The 27,119-nt window shown below is 41.9% G+C and overlaps 1 protein-coding gene across 4 annotated transcripts in view; it reads left to right on the top strand.

The window, feature by feature from the left end:
- vps13b (vacuolar protein sorting 13 homolog B) overlaps nt 1-27,119 on the top strand; it is a 352,525-nt gene that overhangs the window by 121,607 nt on the left and 203,799 nt on the right. For all 4 annotated transcript variants that reach the window (XM_078253791.1, XM_078253793.1, XM_078253790.1 and 1 more), the window contains 2 exons: nt 18,941-19,044; nt 23,164-23,296. In XM_078253791.1, coding sequence (XP_078109917.1) covers nt 18,941-19,044; nt 23,164-23,296 — 237 coding nt within the window. The remainder of the gene's footprint in view (nt 1-18,940; nt 19,045-23,163; nt 23,297-27,119) is intronic.

The raw sequence follows: 27,119 nt of genomic DNA on the forward strand, positions 1-27,119 counted from the left end.
AAATCTGTTAAGTACAGTTAGGATTTGTCAGATCCTTAAGATCTCCACTAAAAGCAATGCTAATTACAATAAAGCTGGAGTGTGGAACTGTTGTCTCCCCCTCTGGCAGTGAAAGTAATTACACAAACACTGTCGACACTCTTAAGAAAAGCAGTGGGATTTATAATACCGCTGCGTCACTGTGATCTCTCCACCGCCAATCCTGTCAGTCAAGGTATTGGGTAATACAGGTAGACAGACTTACTGTGGTACCAATCAGAGAGCCAGAATAAGCAGCTACCCTGTTGCAAGGTTGGTTGACGACACTCTGTGTACTGCTGTTGTGGAGTCAATCAACTACTTGTTCGTAGTACACATAACCTGTATCGGCATACTTCCGGTGCACCAGTGCGGTAATGTCGCCACAAAAACCAGACACCACAACTCTGGTGTACTGAGAAATACAGAAAGCTTTCCATGGCGTTGATTGGCTTAATCAGCCTTGTGTGAACTCGTTTAGCAAGTGCTTGAATGTAACAGACATTCAATTATATGTAAATGTTCCGCAGTCTAGCTCTAGTGTCATGTTCCTTCTTAGTCAGTAACTGACAGACAAAGTGACACACAATCTTTTGCATTCATATGGAACTTAGATCCACATGCAGCATAGGTCCACCCAAGAGCATGTCAGAGCCAGACATTGCATTATAAATGGGTGTATGCAGCTATAATATACTGTAATGAAGCATTTTTAAAATGTTTAGCTCATTTTACCCAAAGGCACATACAGTAATCAGTTTTGTAATGCAGACTCCTACCCTCATAATGTCCATTGGTTATGACTCAACTGCAAGTGAGTAAAACATTTAAACGTGTCTTAGAAAAGGTTGTTTTTTTTTCTAAATGAATGAGCACCTCTCGTGCCCTGTCCAGATGTTCTCTGCCCCAGCAGCAGTCCCACACTGCCGCAGATGGGTGGACTGACGATACACTATATGGCTCCAGTGGTGGGTGTTATACCAGTGGTAGTGGTGAGACTGGGAGATGTGTCAGATGGCACGATAGTCTGCGTGCCTGAGGAGATGCCAGGGTTTATTTGAACAGCAATTCTACTTAACATTTTTTAAAGTGTGAGTAGCGATTTATTGTTTAGCCGTGAGTCTGTCAGTGAGATTCTTATTTCATGACTTATCTGATAGGTCCAAGAAAAATAAACCCACACCTGAGCTGAGTTTATAGGTCCGCCTGACGTCAGGCCCATTATCCACAGCATTGACTGCACATTTTTATTCCACTACAATCTTGTGTGTGTGTGTGTGTGTGTGTGTGTGTGTGTGTAATTGGAAGTATACGTTTGTTTTTGCTCCTGCACAAGATTCATAAAGTAAATGTGTTCAGTGTCTGCCAAGCTTGTTTCTATCTGGCCGTTAGCAGCAGCAGGAAAATTATGTGCCATTTAATATGACTAATGGTAAAAAGGTTTTGTTCACTTGAAGTTGTCTGAAACAAACAATCTAGAATGACATCTAGAAACTCTTTAAGATATACAGTGAAGTGTCACTAACCGAGTCGCCTTACTGGAGCTGGTTCTGTCATCTGGGGTTATGTAGAACATTCAAAGTACAATATTAAACTATACATCGGTTGTATTGTTAATATGTATGTGTGTGCTTCAGTGTGCACAGTGCACATACTGCATGGGTTTATTGTATAACATGAAGTTCTGTATGCAAACACGTGTTATGTATTTTGTAATGCATATTATGATTGTAAAGTGTGTGTGTTCCTCATTGTTCTTGGCATGAAGCTTAAAGGGACCGTGTGTAGTATTCTTCCAAAAAAATAAAAGTGATGGTCATATTCAGTGTTCCTTACACTCTCTCATGCATTGTCTGTAACCTTGAGGACATGTTGAGTGCATTTCCTTGCTCATAGAACATTTGCAGATCTTCTTCCCTACCTTTGCCGGCAGATTGTAGAATATCTTATCACCTTTTTATCAATGGAATAGTGTGATTCCATTGGTAAAGCTGTGCATCACATGCTTTGCATCACCCACTCATCAAAAAACAGCTCTAAAGCGCTACTAAAATCCCTCAGGGAACCTTTTGAGCCATTTCCGTGACATCATGCAGGTCAGGTCCATGTCTTGGATTCTTTGCTGCAGAATTAACTATTTTGCAACCCTATCTCCTATCTGATCCAACATTGTTTCAGGGTCCTGACCTCACTGCAACCAAAACACTAGCAGAACACAATCCTTTAAAGTTAGGTAATGCATTGTGGATCCTTGTTGACCATCCCTTGGGCTTGGAATAAGAGATCCATTCATGTTAGCCTGTTATCTGGTCTTTATTACTCAGCTCCTCTGGAGCTCAAAGAGACGACTGGCTGCACCCAGCCCAGGGCCTAGATTCCCAAAAGCATATCCTCACCAAGGTTATATTAGCCCATTGACTTACAGTGAAAGTAAGACGATCTTAACACTCAGGGTTTCACCCAGCTTCCGGAGAGGCTTAGATAGTTATGTTGCAAATGGACGCTAAAGAGGGTTCCAAAGATTGGCTAATGTTCCATTATACTTAAGACCTACTCTGACACAAAAATATTTCTGGTATAAAGCATTTGGGGATGGGAGGAAAACATGCTCTGGTTTAATGGCATTTCTCAATCAGAATCGTCATGGGTGGCGCTAAACTCTGCACAGTGCAAAATGGGAGAGAAAACTCGCAGATTATATTGACTAAGTACTTTACAGAACAATTGCATGTCTATTAAGCTAGTATCTACCTTCCACTCCAAGCACTCTGCAGTTACACTCCATGCCTTCTCTTTTCTGGTGTTCTCGTGGTGTTGTAAAGGAGACATAAACGATATTTGGGGAGGTAAATTGCCTGGATAGTCTCGCTGTTTCACTGCCTGCCTGGCTCTCCGAACAGCCCGCGGCTCACGTAGAAATAGACCTGACGCGTATATTCACGCAAGCTTCTGGGACGCGCCGTTGCACAGCTGGTGGAATATCAAACATTGACTTGAATGGCGATTGCTCGTGGGGCGCGCCACTCGCCCGGAACGCAGCGCAGACGCACCTGGTGTAAATTAGGGGTAAGTGTATTTTTGGGAGCATTTACAGTGTATACTGTAGCTTTAGAGAAGTAGAGTTAAACAGAAAGAAGGGAAATGGTTAAAAGAAGAAAGAAAAACAAAATGAAGGCATGAGTAAGGGATCAGTTTGTGGTCAGCTTGTATTTAGCAAATCATCTTCTCTTCTCTCTTCCCTCCCCATGCCTGTGAGTGATGCTTTGGCAGAGGGAGGACTCATAGACTCATAGGATAAAGGTTGATAATCATGTTCCACCAATGGAACTCCTTTGATGTAGGTTGTTGTTGTTTCTGTGGGGCTCTCTGCCTGGACGCATCCCCCTCAAGCAGCTGTGCACCGGGCAGCCAGCTTATCCTGAAGTATACACAAGCACACAAACTTGAGTGGATATACAAACCTGGCCATGTACAGAAAATTAAAGTACTTCATAACTAATACTTGAGCTACATTTCTGTCCAGTAGTCCAAAAATTACATTTTAGTTTTTTTAATTGGACATGGGGTTTGGTGGGGGCATGCATTACTAATATGTCTATGGGCCATAGTACATGTATATACTCACATACAGTCTCAACACAATTATGCATTGTGGTGCACCATCTTGTATCACAATTACAGATGATGTTGAGGGTAAGTGTGTGCTTATCTCACAGATGTCCCCAAATGATTTTACCAATATTGACACATCTTCTTACAAATTTAAATGAATATACTCATATTGGTTGTACTATATGCTGCAGCAGAAATAACAAAAATAAATGAACAAGAAAAACGAAGCTTATTTAAGGAATTGAATTAGCAGGTTAATGTGTGCATTGTTTCATGTTATATGAAAATAAAAACAAAATCGTTCACCTGGTAATTTTCAGTACATTATTCAATAACCAGATTTAGTAGTCCTACTCCGTAGTTTGGGAAATCAGGAAGCGGTGCAGCGGTAACGCTGTGGATAGCTAGCAGAAACGAGCTTCCCTGAGCAGAAATAGATAAAGAAAATGAATGGCACGTTGAGTTTCAAAGCCTTTCCAGATGGTTCTCTCCACAAGACTAAAGTTTTTTGCGTGTACTGTCGATGCGAATGGAGTTACCACTAGAGTACTTCGAGTCTCAAACACTACTTGCTGACCGAGCATACGGCTGATGCAGAGAGCCCTCCTTCCTCTCGCCAAAGGCAGGCCATGCTTACAATTACATTGTTACATTTAGCTGACCAATGTACTTGCACACTGTTTCTGTTGCTGTAATGCACGAGGTCCATTGTTTAAAAAAATGGGATGCTTAGTTAACCTTTACAAGAGTAAAGAGGGACACTACATTGTGTTAGTATTACCAAGTAATGTTACAGTCAGGTCAATATGCCTCTGTTATTGCTTGATGGGCTTGAGTTTGCCATATTATGCTTTTGGTGTATTTTTTGAACATACTGTACCTTTAAGGTTATTCTGGAGAATATTCTAGACAGTGGACAATCATGCGATTAATCGCGATTAAATATTTTAAGTGATTGACAGCCCTAGTACACACATAATATACACTTGCATACCTACCTACCAAGCTTATTTCTTCTTAGGTTCACACGTACCCACATACACATTAGTGCAGCAGTGTTAGGTGCAGGTGATTCCTAGCACCAGTGACCAGTGTTATTGTAATGGGCAGCTCCCTACACAGCTGAGATAGTACGTGCAGACATAACAGCAAAGATGAAAGCAGGTTGGAGAGAGATGGTGTAAACTTGAGGGCCATGGCAGTAGTTAAAAGAGAGGTATGGTGCTGTCATACTTAATGTATCATCCTTTAGCCATACAAGTCATTAGCCTTGAGGGGAAATAGTACCCAGGGCATAGCAAAGGCCCAGATGGATGGCCCTGTATCAGAATGCCAGCCCGTTCACTTACAATGTATTATTCTACCGAAGGGACTTAGTGGTTTAGCTGCTAGGATGAAGACAAATATGGGTCTATGATTTTGACCTTTTCTGTTTGAGAAATGAGAGCAAATTTCTCCTTTAACTTGTTCTTTAGAGTACTCTCATTCTCTTTCTGTCTTTTTTTTTTAACCTTCTCTCTCTCTCTCTCTCTCTCTCTCTCTCTCTCTCTCTCTCTCTCTCTCTCTCTCCCACTCCCCCTCCCTGTCCTCTCTAGTTCCCTGAGCCTCAGGCAGTTGTGTTCATTAACCCTGGATGTAATTATTTTTGTTTTAGTCTCATATTGCTGACATTTCAACTCAGGGGCTCCTCAATCAGGATTAACCCAAACCGCAAGAAATCACACTTCACAGCCTTTTCTTACAGCAGCGCTTGTTGCCTCCAATTTCAGTCAAATTAAAGGTTTATTTTATTTAGTCGTTTTTTTTCACTCGGGCCCTGTACCGTGAGAAAACAAACCAGACTGCTTGCCTTTGATTTGCTGGTTGCTAGTGGCTTTCTCAGTATCCCCTACTCTCACTCTCTTGGTAGGCACAAAGCAGTCCTCTGTGCAGCCACTGGTACTAAAGATCAAGATCGCACAGGTGGTAGCAGTAAGACCATCTGCCATGACGGAAACTTCTCTCACATAGTTGCTTACTGTGCAACATAGGTGTAACAGCATTGCATTTACCTGTAGTCTGATGTTTGTGGTAAGGGTTACTGCTTTCTGAAATTAATCTTCAACACACTGCAAGCTAGGTATTCTCACTAAATGTTTAGCTTTTTTTCCGTCAGATTTTGTCTATAAAATTAGAAAATATATGTAGGTTGGCCTACACTGTTAATGTATTGTTAGCTTGCTATAATATTAGTGTACTTCAGTCGCAATGTATAATGTAAATACAGCAGCTTTTAAGGTAGCAATCTAGTGTATACATGCTTGGCCTTCTCAAAGCTGTGTTTCCTTCTTTTTGCCTTGGGGGCCTTAAGGTCCACAGGAACCCTCGACTCGTCTTCCTGCCCCGGGGGCACTTAGTCTCAACACAGTAGTAATAAACTCTCATCACTCTAAGTCAGGGGTGTGTATGTCAGTCTGTTACTACAAACGTGTGTGTGCGTGTGCGCGCGCAGCGGCAGCAGTAGTCATAGGCCAAGCAGTAGTTGTAAAATCTCATCACTTTTAGTGGTCCTCCGGGGGTCCTGGACTCCTCTCGCTGTGTGTGGTTTGACCTGCCATGGCCCTCCAGCCCTCCACATGCCCACTTAGATAAACAGGCAGTAAACACAGGCAGTCCTAGCACCACTCTCTTCCCTTCGCAGCATATACAAGACCTGCAGATGAAAGGACTAGTTCCCGACACTAATAGCCACTAGAGATTAGGTTCCACCATCCTCCTCTGTCCCATAATTAAAAGTTCAGCCACCATTTTCCAATGTTTCTAAGAATAGTAGAATACTCATCTTAGATCACTTGTCAGAGTGTCATCCACTGCCTTCACTACCTGAACATTAAATGTAAGCTGCCCCCACCCCGTTACTACTGCCATATTAACTGCTGCTAAAAAGCAACAAGTATGGGCCTAGTCTGTGTGCATAGATAATGGTTAAATAAGTGAGCATGTCTGCTTTAAGATGCTGTGTGAATACAAGCCATAGCCATGACACCATAATAAATACAGGCCCTGGTTACATGGGCTGGCTGAAGTAAAGGGGAATGTTTTTTATTAGCTTATCAGGCTTGCACACATATCTGAAAATAAGCATATAACTGATAAGGCCACAGGGTTTGCAATAAAGTTTGTAAAAGTTGTTGGGTGATAATTTTGAGTCGGGAGGCTCGTGCAATATCAAAAGCTATGTTCTTCTGAGTCTTTGAAGAGTAAGTGTGTGGTGTGTATTGTAACCAAAGAGCAGGGGTACATTCTGTGTGGAGGTATAGATAATGCTACTACACAGGTTATAGACCAACTATGGATCAGAGACAGAGATATTTCCTGCTCTAGCTGTTGTTGCCAGTATCACAAGTGGTGGACTATGCCAATTCATTATCACTGTAGTGAATAATGCATCTGCCATTGTGAAAGCCCTGTTGTAAGAATGTGTTTTAAAGATAACAGTGAGGGTTAATTATGATAAGCAATACTCAGGCTCAAATAGTTAGAACAGCTTTTCCTACAGCATGTCTACCACTCTCCCAGTACATTCCTTTAAATGGCGTGGGCCACTAATTCTCAATGTATGTATGCGTTTGTGTGTGTGTTTCATCAAGTTTAAGAGTTCCATGGAGACAGGCCTTTATGTCAGGCCTTTTTGGATCACCTTGGGATTGTCCCGTCACCATGGCCAAATATGTCATCTCCCTTCCCTTTTTTCATCAACCGACAGGCATCCAAAAGGACGGGGGATGGATTGTTGGCGAGCTGGTCTTTGCTGCTCTCACATCTGCGGTGTCTCAGCATTGCATGTATAAGGAATGGTGCAGTGGTGTTACAAGATGAACAACAGTCTACAGAATAAGTCCAGTGTTGCACTGTTCTTAGTTCTGTCTGACAGCAGTATGTATGTACTGTATGCGTCAGCATAGTGTGTTTGTCTTCATCTGACCATTTTCATGAGAGTCTGTGTGCCTTCAAATGCTATAGCATTTTTATGAATTAGACAGCAAGAGAGAGATCATTGGACTAAGAGGGGGTCTTCATCCTTCTAGACCTAGAGTCCTGATGTCCTGATGATAAATCTCTGATTGGAGGTTGAAGGACAAGTGAAGCCTCTCTGGCAGCGGCTGCTGCTTTTCTACCTTCAAAGACATGTCCTTCCTCCCTCCTTTTTCTTCTGCTCTTCCTCCCTCTCCCTATATATCTCTCCTGCCTTCCCTCCCTCTCTTCTTTCTCTTAACCCACCTCTTTCCTCCCATCATTTCCTTTCCTTGTCCTTTCCCTTCCCTTGTGTTCTTTGTCCCTATCGTCCCCCCATCTCCCTCTCCTCCCTATCTGTCCAGTTGATCTGCAACAAGCCGGTCTGGGGAGAATGTTCAAGTGTGTTTATAGTAGCTGACTCATCACTGCTTTTGTGCCATGGTTTGTTAATGTATGGCAGCTGATAGTAATTTGGGCGTCCTGTGTTGCATGTGGCCGAAGCATTCTTTATTTGTGTGTGTGTGTGTGTGTGTGTGTGTGTGTGTGTGTGCGTGCGCGCGCCATGTCTGTCTGTATGTGTGATGTCTGACTGTATTAAATACAGCTCTGATGGGTATAAACACCTCTTCCTTATCATCAGTGTGTGTGCAGACATGGGTGACATCCTACAAAAACAAGAAGCACACTCTGTCTTTACTCTGCTGTCAGTGAGCAGTGTTCAAACCATGGCTTCAGTCAGCAGTGACTAATTACAGGCCAAATATGCATAGAAGCTCTTTCTCTGAAGCTTCAGCGCGCACACACACACACACACACACACACACACATATCAATCTACATGTCCTTGTTGAGCTATCATGCTTATCTGTCATCTCGACTTGTGGAATTTGTAACACAAAGTTTCATGTTAGGTAGAGATGCACCGATTACAACTTTCTAGGCCGATTCCGATTTTCTTTGAGTTAGGCCAGCTGATACCGATTTTAGCTTTAATAGAAACTTTTACATTTTGCATAGAACATAGCACATTTTTTAAATAGATAATCGATCGCTATAAAATACAACTATATAAATGACTCCTGGTGTGGGAAATTAACACACATCTAAAGTGCAATGGTTATGGAAGAACCATTTCCTTCTTTTCACATCCAATATCCAACAAAAGAAATGTGATAAATTAAACTAAACTTCTGTATGTATGAAAACAGGTAATGGCAATAAAATAATATATAAATAACAAATAAAAATCAAATAAATATAGCCTTAATGCAGTATAAAGATATTTCTCAAAACACACACAGGCCTGTTTGAACGTCAACAGTAACGTCACCTGAAAACAGCGTGGAGTTCCTTTTTTAGCAAGTTTGCTTTATGTGTCATTGTGCATAAATATGAACAATGCTGTTAATGTCAACGGGCTTATCTGCTAACGTTAGCTATCGACGGTTACCTCGGAACAATCCAGCAAATAGACAGCCTGAAACAGATGATTTAACGTCACCGCTCATTTTACAGTTTAACAACAAAACTAAACTCTTTAAATGTTACTAAGTTTTTAATGTTGGTTTTGAGCGGTGTGCATCCCCACTAACCTGGAAAGCGCAAACGGTAACGTTAATACAGCGTGTCGGAGGACTACAGCGTCTTTTTTTTCTTCTTTTTTTGTTTTTTGTTTACAGCGTCTCAGGTCAGTGTGCCCAATGCTATTTTCCGATAAACTGTAGTTGTCATATTTCACGGGACCCGCGTGAGTGCGATTTTCATGTTCCAGGTTTTCAGCCTCAGAGGGGGGGGAGAGAGAGAGAGAGAGGGAGAGGGGCTGACTGTTTGCGCCATGTATAATTACGACTGTATGACATTTCATAAACAGCTGATGGAGCGGCAGTGCGCCGATGCTACATGCATATAGCGGAAGCCCTGCATGTGCACGTGTGGTGCTGATGTTGCGCGATGTAAGTCATGCGGCGCCCGAGTGCATTTGACCGGCATAAAATCGGCATATGTCAGACTGACCGGCAGGTCGCCGGTCATGGCCGATGACGTGGAAATCGGCCAATTCCGGTCACAAGCCGGTCAATCGGTGCATCTCTAATGTTAGGGTTTTGGGATTAATTGACACACCAGTGAGAGAGAATTAAGCTCCCACTGTCTGTCCTAATCCACCAAAAAAAAAAAGGCACACTATATCAGTTTAGCCTTGACCTTACTCTAACACAAGACATTTATGAATCTAAAACAGCCTTGCACAATTTTCCTCTCTACTTTTCTAACATGCCTTGGTATATTTTTCCTCCATCTGCTAACTTCTAATTGTTCAGTTGTAATCATCCTATCTCTGTTTGAGCTCATCCCTCTTAGCGTTGACACCGCAGTGACCCCCTTCCTGGATAAGGAAATCCAGCCAATCAGAACTAGTGTTTCATTGTTCATTACACCCCTTTCATTCCTCATTCCCTTCGTCCCTGCATTGCAGCTAAAACAGCTCATCCTGAAACCATTAGACCAAATTACTAAATGGTTCAAATGTGCAACCACTTAAAGCTTTGTCTTTAAGAGGAGTAATCTTCAATCTACTGTGGCAAGCAAGAAGAGGATGAGGTGGATAGTGGGAGCAGGAACTGAGAGGGACACAGAGACTGAAACTGAGAAGCATAGGGATAGATAGAAGGGGAAGGGGTTAAGAGATATTAGCTATTTCATATAAACACCTCCCCACGTTTCTTTCTCTTTCTCCATTTGCAACTCATGTATTTATAATTGTACTTGTTGTTGGTTTGCAGAGAACGTGCAAAATCCCATTCATTGGAATGTGAGAGGCTGACACAGTGATAGTTATTGAGGTTAATAGAGAGTAAAAACTCACATGCTCACAATTATTTTCTCTCACACATGCACAGAGACCAAGTGCACTACCAACTGGCAAACATGCTGCTATGTTCCCTCTGTAAAAACACCTGCTGTTAAAACCATAATCAATTACTTAAATTGATGTTAATACATTTTCACTTGCAATACTAATTCCCTCTATGGATCCTGAATACTTTTATAAGAACGTTTCTCCTCACTTGGTGTTGTGTAGGTTTTCCAAGGAAGAAATCCTTGTGGTGTACAGAAAATTATGTTTTTTCTCCGATTTCTGGCAGCAGCAACTATGTTTTCCTTGGAACAAATATAAGAACCCGGTAGCTAACTTGAGCAGTAATGAACTGAACATTCAAGAAAAAAGGATTTCAATGCTGGCTATATTTGAAAGGAACTCTATTTCACTCATGGACCAAACAGACAAATTGCTTGACGGAGATACTCAGACCGTTTGACTGGATAACAGCCAGACCGGTAGACAGAAAGATACAGTACATAGACAGACCAAAGGAGAGGGTCCATTGCATAGTGCCGTGCAAACATCAAATTCTTAAGTGCAGCATTTCCAGCTTCCTGAGTGACCCCAAATTTCAGCCGGAGGACTTTGATCTGTCACTGAGATCATTACTATGTCTACTTAACTGACAAAAGGCCAAGCTGACAGATATTCTGCAGAGAGATACAGAGACATAAAGGTAATTGAAGACAGGATCTCGTCCTCAATTGTCCCACCTGCTCTCCAGAAAGGGCTGTGGAGAGAGCCGGAGAGGATGACTGGAGAAGATGGGGTTGGACAACCACCATCTGGATGTTTGTTGCAAAAGACAGCTGGATCATGAAGTAGGTCAGTTTCTGGATGCAGACAGAATAGGAGAGGCAACAACAGATGTCATAAATAAAAAAATAAATAAAAAATATTAAAAAAATTAGCAAGAGTTATAAGTAAAACCAAGGAAGGGAGATATGAGAAAGATTATAGAGACATTAAATGGGAATATTAAGTAACATTAGCCTTGTTTAATGGTCAAGCAAATCATATGTGAATTAAAAGTACTTCCATCAGCTGGGTTCAACCAGATACAGCATATACTGTACAGTATGCTTCTAAATAAAAAAACAAAAAAAATCAGGAATAACCTAGCCAAACGGATGAATGAAAGTCTCAGTTACTGTTATTATTTTGTTGGTGTAAAAAAAAATGTTGTCCATCAAATTTTTTACCATCACATGAAAAAGAAAACATCACATAATTGTCATATAACCACATCACATCCCATTTACAGAGAAGTGCAGTAATAACCCAAACCAACATTATAGAACCTCCAAAGCCAAATGTGCAATTATATTGGATCAGTTTTGGGAAATCACATCAAATACAGCTGGGGTTTCCAAATTGACCCAGAGACAAAAACAAATTAAGAAGAATGGAAGCTCCTTGCTTGCAAAAAGTGAATTATTTCAAACTTTAAATGCGGTCAAATAAAAAATATCAAACTTAAGAATGACTGTGAAGTAACATGCAGATAAGCAGGTAGTACACTTGAACCTGAGTGTTCTTTCTCAGACAGTACGCTTGAGGTTTCCTGCCCATTTGCTATAACAGTATATTATATATATATATATATATATATATATATATATATATATATATATATATATATATATATACACATACATATCCTTTCCTGCTCTGTGTACACTTTGATTTGTGTGCATCTAAAGTAGAGGCGATGATGATATTAGATCACGAACATTACATCGTGCTACAGTGCACATTATATCAGTTGCAGTTCTATGGCCCCAGTGTTTCCCCTGCATACAGCGGTGCAGCGCTGCTGCTAAATGATTAGCGGCCACTGCCATGCAAAAATCTCCTCAAACGCAGTAAACTCGCTATCTCTACTTTAAGCAGCCAGAGTCAGGGACGAGGAAGGACTATAGATCTAACACCCCCAGACAACATTTAACATTCTGTTATTGGTCATTTGAAAGCGTGTGTTATTAGCCTCTCCACATATACGGAGCTGAGGAGAGACAGGTGAAGTGAATATAACGTTGTCAGTGGCCTACCAGTTACAAACAGGCTCTGTCAAGAACGACACTCTTAACGTGTTGACGTTTGTTGTTTTTAGCTGAGCTAGACCAGAGAATATTCTATTAAAACAGATTGGTTTCATTTGTGAAGTTTGCTGCAAGTGATGTATTGAAGACAAATTGTGAAATTATATTTTTGCCATCTCGCCCACCGCTAAAGCTTCACTAAATATTCTTTTTCTAGTCTGAATATTTTATGAAGACAGTACTACATCATTATGTAGTTGACAAAGTATACCATCTGCTTTTTAATTGCATAACTTCTTCATGGACACTTCTGGCCTCAAGAGTACGTGTATATGAAACGGTATTGCAATATCAAGTAAACTTCAAATCGTGCCATTTGGATTAGGCTTTTCTATTTTGTACAGTGCAATTCATATAAAAATGCTTGGAAGGAACCCCAGCTAATGACAGACATTAAATTGCTTGGCTCCCCCTCTCCTCATGACAAAATGAGGGAACTCAGCTTGAACTGTAGAGAAAGCCCATGAGCCAGCTGAATGATAGCAGCGATAAGGAGTTTTCAAGGTAACTGTGCAAAACTGAAACTGTCTGTGGGAAAGCAGCAGCAGAAGCAGAAGTCTGTTTATTTTAATGAGCTCAGAAGTGTCTCTCCTGTTTCTCTTACATTACACTGGGGCTCATTTAGGGTTCACACAGTGCACTGTATGTCCATGATGGATATGGTAATGATACATTAATGCAATCAGGACCAAGTCTGTTTTGTCTCTCATTCAGAAGGCTAGCTATCTTCCTGACAAGGGCCAGGTCACATTTGGTCGTGACTTTAAGCATTTTCCTTCGATGTGATTGGAAGTGAGGGAGACAGAAAGTGTGTATTTTTATGGGCATATCAGAGAAATGTAGTAGAGAGAGGCGAGGATTAGAGATAACAGCTGGAATAGTCCAAATCAGGGATGCTTGGGTTTCAGCAGGGCCACAGGCACCAATTGTGCAGTGTCTGGTTGACTTTTCAACACCGTGAGAGTTGATGTGGATTTATTAATGCAAGGAATCGACTAGAAGGGGGAAATGTTTGCCTTCGGAGCCTAGACATATGGAGCTCGACAGAGCTGCTGTTCTGCTGCTTCAAAGCCCTCGTCTGGCCTCACTATTGGTCTACATTACATACTAAAGATGTGCATAAGTACGTTTTTTGTGGTCAAATATTTAGTGTGTGTTCCGTTTTATGTTATTTAGGACACCAATGTAGAATTTGTTCACATTCTAGACAAACGGCTATGATCTCAAAAGTTGACCTTTGTTTGGCTGTGCTGGACTGATATCAGAGCTTACTCAGCCTGAGCTATATGTTAGGATTAGTGGAATCACCCTTATCAAATATACATCCTTTTGATTGGATCTAAATTCAAATGTAGCATGTACACATTAGCATAGGGACATGCACACCCATACATACACAGGGGACATGTTGCTACTGTTGAGTCAAGCACCACCAACGCGCTCCAGGCAAAAGCACTGAGCCTGAGAAATGTGTCAAGTCCACAGCTAACAACCATGAGTCACCAAACCCAGCAGATGGGAAAGAGGGAGCCTCAGTCCTGATGGGAACAGTAAAAAGATCTCTCTCTGTGGATGAGATACAGCCCTGTGCTCACTACTACATACATAACCATCTGTGGCACATGTTGACATGCACACATTCAGCATGTGTACAGTACATGCATGCACAGTACATGCACAGTTTTGAATTGTCGATGTATGTACATGGACCTTTCAAAATGCATGTAATGTAGACACACACACAGACTTGGCTGTATGTGATATGTCCTGTTCACAGGACTTTGCATGTTTGGAGACTTATGTACTGTAGTCATCCCATAAATCATACAGATCCATGGCCAAATTCTGAGGCGTACTCACTTATCATGTAGATTAGGAAAATGACTTTTAAAAAATGGTCGTCATCCACTATTTTATATGTTCTCTCTGTGTATGTACTGTATCTCTGTCTACGCTGTCTTTCACTGTTTTTTTTCCCTCTCTCTTGAATGTGCGTCTGTGATTCTGTCTTTCTGTGTATTTGTAGGTGTTTCTCTGCTTCTGTCACTCCATCTTTCTCCATGTCTGTCTTTCACTGACTCCCTCGCTGGCTGAATCACTCTCCAGCTTTCTTCCTGCCTATTACTGTTACTGTACCCACAGCCATAGTCAACCTTTACGAGGTGGGTCTAGCCTGTCAGCTGCAGGCTACCGCAGTTGGGCCATGTTTAAAGACACACACACACACACACTTCCGCATATGTGCTTATATTCTCTATAAAAAAAAAAAAAACGCATACAAAGACACACATATACTGTACGTAGGCCAGGATCTGTTTCCAGTCAAACCTGCCTGTGTCCTTCCTGAGCCCCTGGGCTCCTGCGGTGGCATTGCCCCTGGGCCGCTGGGTCACAGCACAGCAGGGGAACAGCTGTGTGTGTGTGTGTGTGTGTGTGTGTGTGTGTGTGTGTGTGTGTGGCTTCATGAGCACATGGATACAAATAGAAACACTTCCTTATTTTCACAGATGCATGTACACATGTATATCATACACACTGACCCACACACACACACACTGTTCCTCGCACCCACCCACACACAGCTGAGTCCCTTTTCAGTGGTGTCAACAGCTCCAGCTCTCTCTCTCACACCGACACACACACACACACACACACACACACACACACACCAATAGAACACCTGTCGGGCTGCATGGCTCGCTCCAGGACACCTTCGAGTCATGAGCTCATCGGAAAAGCAATTAAAGACAGCGTAGGCCCCGCACGCTGGCGTAATGTTTTGTTTTGCTACTTGGCTTCAAAATTAACCAAACCTGTCAGAAGTCATCTGGCTGACGCGGGCTGGGCTATATTTATTTATTTTCTGTTGGAGAAGCTGGACGCAGGGTCTCAGTGCTGCCTCACGTCCAACAATGAAACAATTCTGAGGGGGCGATTAGCTGGCTCGACATGAATCCTCCCCCTTTCCGTCTACATAGGGGGTGGATGGTGAGCTAGCCCCACCTCTCTTTGCCTGTCTGTAACTCTGATGGGGGGGGGTCATGGCCCTGTAGTTGCGAGGTTGTGCCCTCTGTAACCCCAATCAGGGCTTTGGTCTCCACTGTTGGACTTGGTTTTTGAACTTTCACTGACCTAACCGCTCCCAGTTTATTACATTTCATGCTTGCAGTGACTGAACAAAAGCAGATTTTGCATTTAGATTTCAATGTACAAACGACATAGCCTGATAAAAAAGACAATATGAAGACAGCAAGATGTGTGGCTGATAGATTACTGGGGCTGTTGGCCCAACAAAAAGAGGAGACTGACAGAAGAACCTACACAGGGCTAAAAGGTTAGAGGCCTTCTCTCAGCCTGGTCTAATGCTCTACTGTAGCCTCAGGCGGTGAGCAGCCTGATGTCAGACGGTCATAAAACAACACCAGCAGCCCCGTGCTCTCTTTTAACTCTACTGGTCTTAAGAAAAGAAAAAAAAAAAACACCTTTAACTTTAATAGGTCAAGGTAAGTGTGTCTTCATAGATGCCTGCACGGACATTATGCGGTTGTGTGTATTTTCAGCGTCTAGGCCACTGAGCTGTTTTTTGGTGTTTTCTTGAGGAATCATTTAGGAAGTAAGAAAAACACCTCTGTTATCATTGTCATCACTTTCTGTAATTACCCATATGCCACCCTGTTAGAGCAGAGAAAAACAACAGTTAGCCTGCTGCCGAGGTCACCCTCTTAGCATGCCAGGCCGTTTCATGGTGCTGCACACTTCAAAGGAGGTGTCACTCTCCGGCAGTTATGTCAACACAGTGATGAAACAAGAAAACACAGTGTGGATGGTAAAGCCTTGGTCTTCAAAGCCTCATAAGCCAGGTCAACACATATTTTGTTTCTGTGTCACTGTCAAAGAGTGAGAGAGAAAGAAAATATTGTTTACTCTGTTAAGTTCAGAAAGAGAGCTTTTTGAGTGGTGTTGGGATTTATCAAAATGGTCATGGCTGTCATTTGCAAAAGCCAAAGAGACATGTCACACAGCCAAAATAAGATGACAACTGCTGACATGACACTTTGAACACTGCTGGTAGAATGCCATTTACTTCAGCTTACTTAGATAGCAACCAACTTCCTAGACTTTAATACACTCAAAAGTCAGCTCGAGACAATTTTGTTATAACGGAAACTGTGTGTGGTGTTTTTGTGGATTGTATTTGTTCATGGAAATGACGAGGCTTTCTGCGATGGCTTAGGCAGATGGCTGGTGGCAGTATATTCTGCCTTAAATCCATATTGGCCTTTATACATATGCTGTAATATACATGCTGTGTAATCTGCTGTGGTTGAGAGAGTTATCTGCAATCAGGCATTTTATAGATTTTTATTTGCTCATTTATCTCTGTAATAACTGTTGAATAAACAATCCATCTACTAAGTCATATGATTTATTATGCTATGAGACTAATCTCTGCTGAATGTGCTTCGTTGTGCTCAGTGCATCCCGTAGACCTCAATTTAGGGTCAATTTATTGAATACATCTTCACTACTCAGCCCATTCCAAGCCTTTTGGGTCCTATACTGCTCATGCTGTTCTGGGCTATGATGAAACCACTTGAAGTTGGGCCCCAGCACTACAGCCACAGCCAAAGCCTATTAAGCAGCCACACTGTGGTATAGGAGTTCAAGCCACAGGGCTGAGGTTATGATTCTTCGTCAGGGGGAGGGGAGAGAGGTGGATGTAGGATGACGAGGAAGGGTGGAGGTATGGTTTCAGAAGGAAGGGTAAAGAGGGGTGAAAGGGCGGCAATGAAGGATGTAGGATGGAGGAGGAGACAGATTGTAATGGAGAGGTAGAGAAGAAGGATACAGTAATAAGGTAAGGAAGGTTTTAGAATGGAATTGAAGCAGGGACAACTGGCAGTAAGGCTGTTGTTAGGGAGACAATGAAGGTGTAGAGGATGGCTAGGGAATAGTTAAGAAACAAAGATGAAAGTGACAGAAAGTAGAAAGATAGATGATGCAGTAAAGGAAGAACTGTGTGTCAGTTTGACTTCATCCGATGTGAAAGTGTCCCCGTTTTTACCTACTGATACATGCATACACTATATTACATTATACTGTGCTGTACATAGATACACACACACACACACACACACCACAGACTTCACACATTACATACTGCAAACACACACACACACACAGGCTCACAGGCCACAAATCACTAAACGTTGTAAAAGTGGAGCAAATTAGAGCTGTTTTATTTGCATTGTTCACAGGGAATAATGGAGGAGGGCGCAATCCCTGCCAAGCTGGAGAGCTGTGTGTGTGTGTGTGTGTGTGTGTGTGTGTGTGTGTGTGTGTGTCTCTCTCTCTCTCCAGTGTGAGTTTATAATTGTGCTTTCTCCATGCTTTAGAGATACTAAAATGTTAGGCAAAGCAACAAGCAATCAGGCTTTGCCCGAGGTGAAATGCGCACACACATTTACACATTCACACTTACAGCTTTGCCTCAGGGCTTGAAACAGAAGACCGGGGTCTTGTCCAAAGCTCCATTAAACTGCTGAAAGTCCTTCTAGAGCTGAAACATCCTCCTATCGTCATGCTGGGACATTCCACGGCACGCCAGAGACCCTGCGCTAATCCTGCCGGCATGGGAATCATTATTGATAGGATCCTAATGCATTACCTCAGGGCCCGCTTATTGTTGGTAAAGATTATTATTTAAGAGTAAACCAAAACCCAGAGAAAGTCTTGAGTTTCATAGAAATGTATCAAACGAAAATGTTATTCTTGGCTTAGTGTGATACCACTTTAAACAGCACAATTGAAACAAACTGTGCTCTTTGCAGCGCTCCATCAAGCAGGCTCGGTACCCACCAGCAGGTTATTAGGACACAGTGTAAAAACTGCGCGGGAGAGGAAGAACCTCAATCTGAGCAGAATCACTTTCACTCGTTGGTTATTACCTTACATTTATTTCAGAGATCCGCATCAATGTCCCTCCTACTTTGCAGAAATAATTGCATCAGCAGCATCAGACCAGTCTGTCTGTTAGATTAGATACTTTCCACTTCAATCATTTTGTGCATCTCTTTGGATCCTATTGAATTAGTTCTGTTGATCACTGAAGTTTAGTATTGTCAAACCACTGCTTCAGTGCTTTGAAACAACTGGTTTGTGCTTGCGAGCAGTAATGTTGATTTTGTGAAGGCAAGACAAATGTACAGTATATCGTTTCCTATTAAGTCTTTTATTTTTGGAAAAATTGCTCACTTATCATGGCTTTCATTTTCTTTGTCTTCAGAGTTGCATTACTAAATCTCTGATCTTGTGTTTTTCTGTTGTCCAGGTGCAGTCCTGCTGGTCAGTGTCCAGGGCATAGCTGTCAACGTGGACCCACTTTTCTGCACATGGCTGTTGTACCAACCTCACAGAGGGAGCAGCAGGCAACAGGTACCTTATCTTACCTTCCTGGCCCTTTGTGTCAACATTTAAACATGTTTGATGTTTCACATGTTTAACTTGTACATGTAATTTGTATTGGAGTCTGCAGCATATTCCTCTGTTGCACTCATTGTAAGCGGCTCCGGATAAGAGCCTGAAGGGAATGTATATGTCTCCCTCCCTCCCTCTCCATTGCCTTCTCATTCCCAGCTACCTTTTTCCATGTGCTCTGCTCCCTGTCTTCCATCCACTCTCTCTCTATTTATTTGACAGGGGTCATGGTGATGGTTATGGACATTGAATGCTCTATGCCCACACCCCACACACACACACACACACACACACACACTCACACACACATGCAGACATGCTCAGTTTGATTGCCTGGGATATAGCACAGGTTCACCCCATAAAGGCACATAAATATATATAGTACATGAAAGTATCATATTGTAATACTTTAAATGTTTGTTTTTTTTCCCAACAAGTTGCTCTGTTTCATGCCTCCTGCAGTTTGGAAGGGGTGTCAGCATGCATGTGTGTGTGACAGACAAAGAGAGAGGGAGTTAATTGCACCAACTCTTTACTCTGGAGGTTATAGCTGTACGGTGGTAAACAGATGTTATGAGTTGAACTGAACCCAGTGTGAAGGATACACAACACTGACGTGTGTGTGTGTGTGTGTGTGTGTGTGTGTGTGTGTGTGTGTGTGTGTGTGTCTGAATGTGTTGTGCCTGTGTTCGTTTGTGTTTCTGTGAGCTCAGCTGCTTGTCATGGCCACCTCTCAAGGCCTGGCGGGTTTAGACAAGTCCTTCAGCTGAAGGCCACGCAACAGCCTGTGAAGGACAGAGGAGAGGACACTGACTGGTCGGTTCAGGATGGCAGGAAATTATGAGAAACAAGGTACTTAGGACAGATGGACAAGCGAAGAAGGACGTATGGGTTGCATGCAAAGAGGAATAGGAAGGGCTTTGGTAGTACAGAGGAAAGAGAAATGGAAAATGCACATGAAAAGCTGATGCGAGGGAGAAAGAGGTCACAACCGAAAATCTCAGAGAGAAGTGGAGTCACAACAATTGAGAGGGGAGGCACATGTAGGTATGATAGAGAGAGCGTGCAGAGGAAAGATATGGAAACATTTGGAGGGACAAAAGCAAACACCTGGGAAGGGGGTGTAATAAGAAGAGTATGGAACAGAGAGGGGACAACATGAAAAGGGGAAAGCACAGGACAGAATTGAAAAGGTTGAATCAAAAGTCAACTAAAACTACCAGCGCGAGCAGGAAACGCAGCTTCACAGGCCACAAATCAGAGAAGTAGAGGGAGATGGTTGGGGAAGCGGGTAATAAAGAGAAATGGAATAAGAGGAAAAAAGAAGGTTGAGAACCAAACAGGCATTTGCCTTGGCTGTTTTCACCGCCCCTCAGTGTGTGTGGTAGAAGGAGTTAGCTCATACTATGTCATCTACCAGGAATGAGCGATGGTCATTGGGTAAGGTACCTGCTTTTAGCATAGAGTATTAAAATGTAGCCAAGCACATATTTCCCATGAAGTGTACAAACTGTATGTGTAATATGTTTTGTTGTATTTAGCGTTTTTTTCTCGACTCCATTAACCAAAAAACATCATCGTCACCACAAACCATCGTCATATGGTTTGTACATACAGTATTTTAGTGTCATGTATACTGTATATATATATATATGTAAGTTGTTTTTTTAAAACATGCATTTGTTGTTAAAGCCTCCCAATACAGTGTTTGTTTACTTGGAAAGTGACTTTTTTGCAACTAACCTACTGGCCTACAGCATTTCACCCTACTGTATGTTAAAGGACAATTCCGGCCCAAGATGAACCTAGGGGTTAATAACATGTACCGAGTCGACCGTTCTCTGGGATCTGTTTTCATGCTAATCAAGTGTGACCAGTTTTAGCGCAAACCGCTGATTAGCTTATAACGGTAGTCTTCGGGGCACGGATAAAGTAAAAATATATCACTATTTCTATACCACTAACGAGGCTCAAAATATCACCACACTTCCACGGTAGCACAATGAGGGTCAAAAACAGTCACGACCAGTCGAACGACGAACGCCGTGCAACCAGTAACCAGTAACATAGCTCAAGCACGCCGTTGGTCGTTCGACTGGTTGTGACTGTTTTCCCAAGATGGCGCCCGCTTGTATACGTGAAAGGTACTTTATTATTATAGTTATTATAGGTCTTTATAATCTATCTTTTTAATAAACTGTCTGTACACTTACAAAGTTCTCAATGCTTCGGTGCTCCGAAAGACTAGTGTTATAAGCTAATTAGCGGTTTGCGCTAAAACTGGTCACATTCAGTTAGCATGAAAACAGATCCCAGAGAACGGTCGACTCAGTACACATGTTATTAACCCCTAGGTTCATTTTGGGCCGGAATTGTCCTTTAAAGCGTAACTCTTGCCAAAATGCAACCTAGGGTCTTTTTGTGAATGTACCAGAGTCAAACTTTCGTTTAAAAGCATATTTAGGACGGAAGCATCACTTTTAAGATTTACCATATTCTAGTTTTTGGGTCAAATGGCCTTTTGAATGGGAGAGCTAGGGGCACTTTTATGCTAGCCTCAAAATAGCTATTTTTAAAACAGTAAGAAGGCTCGACACAACATGAAACTTTGCTCCAAGTATCACCAGGGGCTCTGCACCTTAATGGAAGCATTGACAACATTGGTTGTGTACCCAGAGTTTACTAAAAAGAAAGGTTTTGAACAACTCACGTTAGCAGTTGTTCTTCCAGTCGCGATCTATCGAGCCAGTCAAAAATAGTCGAGGGAGGAGAGTAATGATGGAAAGCTCCTATTTCTTAGTTCCATATAAATGCACGGATAATTCGTTGTTTTGTCGTTAGTGAAACACAATATTGACCTTGTAGTTGAAAAAGGAGCCTCATATAAGAATGACATTTCCTCCTATGGAGTCCGTTTATTTGCATTCGGAGATCGCCTATTTTTGACTGGGAAAATGGCAGATAGCATAAACAACAACTGCTAACGTGAGTTGTTCAAAACCTTTCTTTTTAGTAAACTCTGGGTACACAACCAATGTTGTCAATGCTTCCGTTAAGGTGTAGAGCCCCTGGTGATACTTGGAGCAAAGTTTCATGTTGTGTCGAGCCTTCTTACTGTTTTAAAAATAGCTGTTTTGAGGCTAGCATAAAAGTGCCCCTAGCTCTCCCATTCAAAAGGCCATTTGACCCAAAAACTAGAATATGGTAAATCTTAAAAGTTCCGTCCTAAATATGCTTTTAAATGAAAGTTTGACTCGGGTACATTCACAAAAAGACCCTAGGTTGCATTTTGGCGAGAGTTAGGCTTTAAGTTGCAAAAACCTTAGAAGGATTTGGCCTCATAACTCAGTCAGTAGTTTCAAATACTAATGTAATTTGGGGGCCCATTTTTAATCTTACCACAAACCAGCCTTTGGGTCCCGACCCAGTCATTGAAAAAATGACTGTGTGTGTTTGTGTGTGTGTGTGTGTGTGTTTACACAGGCTACAGTACGTGGTTGGCCTGCAGCCTTGTGCAGCTGCATCATAGCCTAGTGCTGCTGCTGGCTGATGCTAATGGGGTTTCCTTATTTCAGACCAACCTTCCACTCTTCTGTCTTTCAGCCATCTCCCTGCCAGCCAGGGTGTGTGTGTGTGTGTGTGTGCGCGTGCGTGTGTCTGTGTGTGTTTGGCCTGCCAGCAGCATGGGAGACTGCTCAAAAAAAACAGGGAGCTGTCACTAGTCCTTGTTGGTCTTGGAGACCTCTGTTGTGTTCCACTGCATTTTTCTTTTCTTTTTCTCTCTCTGCCTCCCTTTTTGTCCTGTATTGCATTATGCATTGCGTCTCCTGTTTATCTCAGATCCGTAAAGCTGTGTAAAGTTATCCCCGGGTCAGGGTCTTACTAACACATAACCATGTTGGTACAATACAGAACAATATAGAAATAGTTTGTGCTATTACACCTGACGACATGCTCTTTTTTTAAAAGACTGAATGAATGCATATTTAATGGAAATGCATTCATGTTACAATAAAACAACATATTTCCTTTCCCATGACCTCATTGGTGCTCAGTCATGCTCTGGTGTCATTGCAGACTCCAGGTTCAGTTCCTCAGGCCAAGAGGAGAGAGGACGAGGTGTCGGTAGGAAGCACGCCACTGGCCAAACAGCCCTCCAATCAGGCCTCAGACTATGCCAGCAGTCCGGTCAAAACTAAGACAGTGACAGGTAGGTCGACCAACCCCAAGCTGTGTCAAATGTATAATACTGAAGATATTACTGTGACGGTGCACTTCATATAATAACATGACATCAACTCCATGCAGCAGAGAGGTTTACACACATAAAGGGAACAGGCTTGTAAAAGATCTCGATCTTCTCTGTTTGTTTTCAGGTGTGTTTTGTGTAAAGATTAATATCACCAAATGAAAACTGCAGAGACATTAACTTCTCCCTTGATATTTGCAATAACTACCACTGTTTCTATGTTTAAGGATATGGTCTTTCAGTAGTGGAATAACAACATTTTACTAAATTTAACCTTGTTTCTATGCAATTAAATCATGTTACTATGTTGTTACATAACACACTACAGCTTGCTGACACCTGAGTGAACCCGTTTCACAGAGGACACCACATATTCAGGCATGTCCTCCTCTGTTTTCCTCCTCTGGTAGTATTACTGTGGGCTCTGGATGCCCAGAATAGATGGCTTGGCTGTGTGGAGCCTTCTTCAATGCCAGTTTTCCGCTTTCTGGGGACCCCCCCCCGTTCAGAACAGACACGTTCAGTGCACACACACATGCATACAACTTAACAGAATACATGTACAGTACATATCAGTACACACGTTCATGCAGGCAGGTTTATACTGTACATGTACACACCTGTGCATGCCACACACGCAGACACTCTCACACACTCATGTAGCATCGTCCCTCCTTAGATCCTTTCCAGAATTTTTCAAATTGGTCTCTAAGAAGGAAACTCTGAACCCTTTGGATGGAGATGGACATATTGGAGAAAAAGAAGAGAGGAGGACAGGGATGAGGGAGGATAGATGCCATTGTGGACCTTGTCAAGGATGAGACTGCTTGCTTTAGTGTCAGGAACAAACTGACAAGTAGCCAACAGTAACCATAAGCGTTAAGGTTTATTGCGGCAAGACAGGTGAGAAAGGAATTTAGCTACTAGACCTAATAATGTTTTTTTTTTTTTTTATCAGTGTGAGGTGAGTTTAGTGGACCTTCGGCATATTGTATGGTGATCACAAAAAACTACCTAAAACACCAACACACACACACACACACACACACACACACACACACACACTGTATAGTACCTATGTATTCTTACCATCCAACCTGGGAGGATAGCTGGAGCAGTCACCTTGTAAAGAAGCTGTCCATGACACAACACAGAGCCTTACTGACTGCAGAAATGGTTTTCATTTATTACTCATGTGTATTTATGAACCTAATAGCCCACCTCCTCTCTCATGTCCCCCTATATATATTTAATTAATGTGATCCAATGGAACGCCTTGGCTAGCTGCATGTAACTTAATTAGTTACAAAGTTTAAAAAACGAATAAATAAATACGTAAAAAAAAAAAAAGTCTTCCCAGCCTCTACTGTTTGACTCTCACAGTGTTTAGGCTCCAGGTCCTCTAAACACTTTAATGGTTGAAACATTCTGCCAAAGCATCGCAGGGAAGAGTCAGGGGAAATAAGCAAGTGGTTATTTTTCTTTTTTCTTCTTCTTTTTTAAGTCCCTGCGAAAAGTGCTCCTAACAGGAGTGATGAATCCCTGTTTTGGGTGAAGTCATCTTGTAGCTGTAAATAACATTGCATGTCTATGATGCCCCCCCACCATGTCAAGTGTTTTGATAGGAAAAATGCTCCTTTTGACATTTCGGGATCTAAAAAAAAAAAAACTCCATTAGGGTTATTTCCTTGCTCGCTTTAAAAGCTAAGAGCTGAAAGGTCACGCCGCCATTTCCCTACTGCTTTTCCCTTTGTTACTTGTTTCATTCAGAATTTGCCCTAATTGCTTTTCAGTACCGCAGCATCTTTGCTTACTCACATCTCAACAGTATATTCTCTCATTAGGGGTTGTCAGTAAACAGTCGCCTTGGCTCCAACGCTGCACACAAAGCTAAATCAGGCTGTAGCTTGTCAGCAACACTCAACTGACACTAGAGTAAACTGGCTATCAATGTGCATGGCCTCCTATCCATTAGCTATCTATCTCTGTGACTGGTCCTCTGCCTTGTTATCCAACTTCTTGATTTTCTGTTTGTGAAGCTTTTTTTTCTGTCTGGGTAGCTGTCTGTCTTTTTATTAAGTTTTTGTAGTGTTTTTACATTCCTAGTCATGCTGTGTGCATTTGGGTCACTCTGTGACAGGATTGAAAACAAAGCCTAGCCTGGATTTTAGAATTAAATGACGACACACATACATACATACATACATACACAGTGCGTTGGCTGTTGAAATGTGAAGTGGTCAGCACATCTGGGCTGAAGTTGTGTCTATTGGAGTGTTTAGTGTTAGACCTATTTTCTCATTGTTGGACTGCATTAGTTAGCTAGAAACACAAACGGAGTCAGACTCAAGCTCTTTATTATCCAAATATTTCTCTTGTGAAGTGAAAACAAGACATTGGTAACTAGGTGCTAGGACTGTGTTTTCTTGAAATCCAACCGTTGGAATCGAACTTGCAAGTAAATGAATAGCATCTTCACTGGAAATTGCTGTGGTGTTACAGGAGTAGATGTAATGAAAAGTTACAAATTGTTTCCGCGAGCAATCAGAATAAGTAAAGGGCAGAGGCATTTAGCCCTTGTGGTTTTAATCATGGTGAAACAATAAGCCACCCTGCAGTCAGAAAATCTTGATAGACTACAGCTCAACACTACAGAGGAGGACTTGCAGCACAGCCGGTATTTTCTTTCCTTCATCCCAGAACTCCAGTTCCACCTTATCCTTGTTACTTAATAATGCATCCTTCCTGCAATTAACTATTTTGTTTCTCTGTATGCGAAGATGACTTTAGTTCTTTGGCCATGAATGAAAAATATGAACTCCCCACATCTTCTTGGGTTGTCGGATTGTGGTGATACTTGATACACTTCTTTTTTTTGAGATTCAATAATAGAAATTCTGCTCCACCTCATTTGTCTTAGTTTGTTCACATTGTTCCTGTGATTAATTGGAGGATAATAAATGGAATGTTAATTCTTCATATTCCCCAGGGTTGGCTGGCCATGGTGGGGTTGATACTCGATGCACAGAAACATGATATGTAGAATGATCTATCATTATACTTGCCTTCCCTTTGGGTAATAGTTGTTTAATGTAGACTGTTGTGAAAAGAGCTATATGCTGAGGCAGCTCAGGTAAAAATCCACCCCAAAAACTGATTTAACATATGTTAACCCTATAACTGTACTCGATTTAACTAAAGTGAGAAACATTGGAACCGTGGTGAGCCAGGACTCCTAAAAGGCTCAAGGCCATGGGAATAACCCGTCCCGTCACCTCATGAGAAGAGCTGCTGACATCTAACATGTTATGATTGGAATTAGGCTCTGTAGATTAGATGATTTTATGAATTGCTTTACCATGTGTGGAGCACACTGTGAATAAGGAGCTGGAAGTTTAAACAGAAGGGAGATGATGGGAGCTCACTCGTGTCTAGCTGTTATGTAAAAAAAAAAAAAAGGTCAGCCCTAAAATCCAACAAGTGTATCATGTTTTCCTGTGGTGTTTATACTTTGTTGACTTTTAGCTGGACATAAAACTGTCTTCTGCTTTTTCGTGTCAGCAGGATGCATTTCATCTCTAAAGCCATTTAGCTGCAGCGAGTGATCTGATGGATTTTTCAGAATCTATTTGTAATTGCTGCATGTTTACCCTAGGACATCTGATCCAGCTGTTTAGCTTGGTTTGAATCAATAAGCCATAATAATTTACTAAAGGGTAAAGCTGATGTAGTTGAGAAATGAGCATTGTGTCTTGATGGACCGTCATCTCATCAGCTGTGACGG

The sequence above is a fragment of the Sander vitreus genome, chromosome 6 (genome assembly GCF_031162955.1).
Source record: "Sander vitreus isolate 19-12246 chromosome 6, sanVit1, whole genome shotgun sequence".
Classification (NCBI taxonomy): domain Eukaryota; kingdom Metazoa; phylum Chordata; class Actinopteri; order Perciformes; family Percidae; genus Sander; species Sander vitreus.